General features: G+C 47.0%; 1 protein-coding gene across 2 annotated transcripts in view; it reads right to left on the bottom strand.

The window, feature by feature from the left end:
• Nucleotides 1-4178, bottom strand: part of Vps8 (VPS8, CORVET complex subunit) — a 219565-nt gene that overhangs the window by 49118 nt on the left and 166269 nt on the right. For both annotated transcript variants that reach the window (XM_005368975.3, XM_013354407.2), the window contains one exon: nucleotides 3079-3248. In XM_005368975.3, coding sequence (XP_005369032.1) covers nucleotides 3079-3248 — 170 coding nt within the window. The remainder of the gene's footprint in view (nucleotides 1-3078; nucleotides 3249-4178) is intronic.

Here is a 4178-nt window from a genome sequence, read left to right as displayed (position 1 = left end):
AAGGCAGATTTGTAACAATGACACAAATGCCACGCTCTTGAAGCTTTAACACTGCTCCTAAGAAGGCACCCGAGGCTGGCTGCTGAAGATGCCTCTCTGTGCTCATTCCTGGATCCTTTTTCTAACCAGAAACACAGGCTGAGTGTGGATCATCTATTTTCTCTTCTTGATGCTGTTTCCGTACAGAACCTGCTTCTCATACACTTGTCTTTTCTTACCTAGCCCTGCTCCTTTAGTTAGCATCTCTGGTTCCAAACCTTTAAAACACCATGGGCTCATGACTCCCAGGTGTATGCCACCAGACAGCTCCTTTAGCCCTATGCTCCTGTCTCCTTGAGACTCTACCCTGGGTGTCTGAGAGGGGTCTTAAGCTCCTAACTTCCATCAACTCCTCCTTACTGTTTTTGCCTTGCACATATGAGTGCATCTATCAGTAAATCCTGTTGTTCTGCCCCACATGACACCCAGAGTTCTCACTTCTTAGTTCTTTGCTACCTACTGCAATGGGCCATCTCTCAAGCAGGCTACTAAAGTAGCCTTGCTGGTCATTTTCTGTTCTTCCTTGGCCCTCCTGAGTCCATTCTCAAAACAGCAACCACTGACGCCTGACATATCACTCCATTCTCAAAACTACCCTGTCTGTGCCTTCTCAGAAAAAATATGTCCAACTCTGTACGAGAACCCAGTTCCTGTCCAGTGGTCTCTGTTGTCCTTGGGCACTCTCTCTTGTCAATCTCCTCTTCACTCTGTCCAGACCTTCTGTGCCACCCACTCACTGCCCGAGGCCTGACAGGAAGGGTGCTGCCCGACGGCCTCCCCATCCCTAACCCCTGGCTGAACACATGCCCCACAAACTAGATAGCCACTTCCTTATGCTTTAAAATCACTTAAACATAAATAGGGGGGCATTCCCCTTCTGCTCTTTATAAATTTAGTAGCTACCAACATCCTTTTTCCCCTATACTGTTTTATTTTATTAATATGATAAGCAGTCACATTTTAATTAGCTTTCAAAGCTGTCTGTTAACAAGTCATTTCGACAGTGAGGTATTTCTAACCATGCTACACAAAACACCCAGTCCCCCAAACCTCTGCAAACCTCTCTGCATGTTTCATTCTTGTATTTCATAGTTATCAATGCTTCATAGTCCACTCGTGTGCTCATGCTGTTCCTCATTCTGATGAATAGATCTGGCACACAGCACTGTCTTTGTTAGGATTTCCACTGCTGTGATAAAACACCATGACTGTGATGGTCTGAATGGAAATGACCCTCACAGGCTCATGTATATGGATGCTTGGTCCCCAGGTGGTAGAACTATTTGGGAAGGATTAGGAGGTGTGACCTTGGAGGAGGCCTGCCACTGGAGGTGGGTTTTGAGGTTTCAAAAGCTCATACCATTCGCAGTTAGTTCTCTCTGCCTTGTGCTTATGGATGAAAATGTGGGCCTTCAGCTACTGCTCCAGAACCATGCCTGCCTTCCTGCTCCTGCCCTCCCAGCAGTCACCCTCTGAAACAATAAGCCCCCAATAAATTCTTCCTTCTATAAGGTGCCTTGGTTGTAGTGTCCTATCATAGCAATAAAAAAAAAATAACTAGACAATGACCAAAAGCAGCCTGGGGAGGAAGGGTTTATTTCAGCTCACAACTCTCAGGTCACATCCGTCACTCAGGTGAGAAAAGGCAGGAACCCCAAGGCAAGAACTGAAGCAGACACCATGGAAAAATGCTACTGACTGGCTTGCTTCTCAAGGTTTGCTCATTTTTTTAATGTGTATGGGTATTCTGCGTGGATGCCTGGTATTCATGGAGGCCAGAAGAGAATATCAGATCCCACAGAATTGGAGTTACTTATGGTTGTGAGCTGCCATGTGGCACAGAGAACTGAACCACTGAGCCGTCTCTCTAGCCCAAGTCTGTTTCCTTACAGAACTCAGTTCACCTGCTCAAGGGTGGCACCAACTACACCGGTCTGGGCCCTCACAGCAACAATCATCAATTAAGGCCTGGAGGCCAGCCTTATGGAGGCATTTTCTCCATTAGGTTCCTTCTAATTAGTTTGTGTTAAACTGACAAGACAGAACTAACAAACCAATCAGGATAACTGACTTTTGAAGGACTGGGTTCTTGGTCTCTGAGAACACTGTCTTCTCTCATCTCAGACCTGCCAGCTTTCCTGCACAGCCGGCACTGACAAAAACACTCATGCCAGGCACTCGGTGACTGATTACAAAACCTCAAGATGTAGTTACTGCTACTATCTCAATCTACAAATAAGGAAGCTAAGACATAAAAGGATAAAATCAACTTGTCCAAAGTCTGAGCTAGCACATGGCAGGACTACATTTGAAATCAGCATGCTTGACTGGAGTCTCCGCGTGTATTTGGACAAACTCTCCTTGGTCCTGAGACTAACCTCGTCATGTATCACTTGTGTATGAGTATCTCCTCTCCTGGTATTGCTGTGTTGCTGACCCCTAAGCATCTATTTCCAGAGTCAACGTGGCTCTAGATCTCTGATGGAAGTATGACTATTAGATAACCCTGCCCAGAATCCAGCAGCTACCCAAGCCTAAGATCTGCAGACAACGTTATTGCTTTCCCAGATCCTCTTCAACAAGGGCACATGCTCATCCAGCTTCTCAAGTCAAAGGCCTAGTTTCCACTTCCACATCCAATGCACCAGCAAGCTGGCCACACCTTGCAGAGCCCACTCGGCATCCTAATGGCTTTCCACATATCCACCTGTCTCTCATTCTGCTCAAGGTCATCCCTGAGAGCTGCAGCCCCTTATCGTGCCTTCTTAACGTAGCACTGTTCTCTGGTACACACTTCATCCTCCCATTCTACTGCCTTGTGTTTATTTTCCATCTTAACTCTGATTATACAGGATGTATATAATGTCTGGGACCCTTAATCCCCCCCCCCCACACACACACACTCCCATACAGACTGTAAGGGCCATGGGGCAGGAACTCTTGCCTATTTTCCCTGCTGCTTGAATGGCTGACTGAGTGGTCATGTGTACTGCTTCTTGGCTGCTTCTACCACACATGTACACAGGTCTAAGCTGTTACCTAAAGACGATGATGTCATCGGCCATTTCTTGGCGTCTTTTGTACTGCTGTAAACATATAGAACAGTAGTCCTGTTTGGGATTGAGTCCTCTGGAGACCGAAGCCCTCAGGTTACACAGTGACCAGTGGAGGTCTTGGTTCAAAAGGCTGGTCGTTGTTTCCAGCAAGGTCTACAGAAGGTCAAACCACAGAAAAGGTTAAAACTAAAAGCAGGGATTAATGAACAGCACAGCGGAAGCTGGAACACTCTGTAGAGAAGATGAGATGACCCAAGATCTCAAGTGGGAATCGCTCATGCACAGTGATGATAAATGTACACATTAAAATGCTCAAATTTGTCACTAGCTCCTAAGAAATGTGTGCCCTGCCCTTCTGTGGCTCAATTCAGCCCTGATGGCTTCCAGATGATTCGATATGCCCAAATCTATTTTGTGTGTTTTCAACTTCTCTCTGGACAGCCGGACAATGGCGATAAGAACAGCCCTGATCCCTGGCCTCTGCCGGAAACTGCTGCACAGCAGTGTTTCGAGTAACAATTCACTGGGAAGCTAATGGCCATTATTCAGTGCTCATTTCCCCTGGGCAGAGATCTCATTTTCTGATCGGCACTTAAAAGTCACTTGAAGCTGCTCAAGTTCCTGCCATCTGTCATTAAGACATTTTCACAGCTAACATGTCAGGTCACTTTCAGGTTGCCTATGCTTGTGAGGTGCTTTCACCATATTAATCCTCAGCCCTCACACAGGTCACTGAGACACGCAGCCAGCTTCTTCCGTCAGGCTGAAGGGAAAGACAGACAGACCTGGGCACAGCCCACCTCTGTGCTATCCAGTTCGGCTCTTCAACTTCACCTGTTAGTGCCCACCTTGTGCTTCTCTGTCCTGGAGACATGCTAATCAGCCTCAGCCTCCTCTCCTCCTCAGTGACTCCCCCCACTGTGCTTGCTTTCCTCCCACTTCTCAGGGCCCGGATCTGGGGGGCAATGAGCCTCCCCATACATCTGTGGCCATCATTTCAGAAGAACTCTGCCTCTCAGTTCTTCTTTGCTTCTCCTAAACTCTGAACAAAAAGCAGACAGTGTATTTAACACACTAGCTGGC

This window comes from Microtus ochrogaster, unplaced genomic scaffold (assembly GCF_000317375.1).
Source record: "Microtus ochrogaster isolate Prairie Vole_2 unplaced genomic scaffold, MicOch1.0 UNK43, whole genome shotgun sequence".
NCBI lineage: Eukaryota > Metazoa > Chordata > Mammalia > Rodentia > Cricetidae > Microtus > Microtus ochrogaster.
The sequence above is the reverse complement of the archived record's forward strand: the minus strand, read 5'-3'. Positions and strand labels throughout refer to the sequence as shown.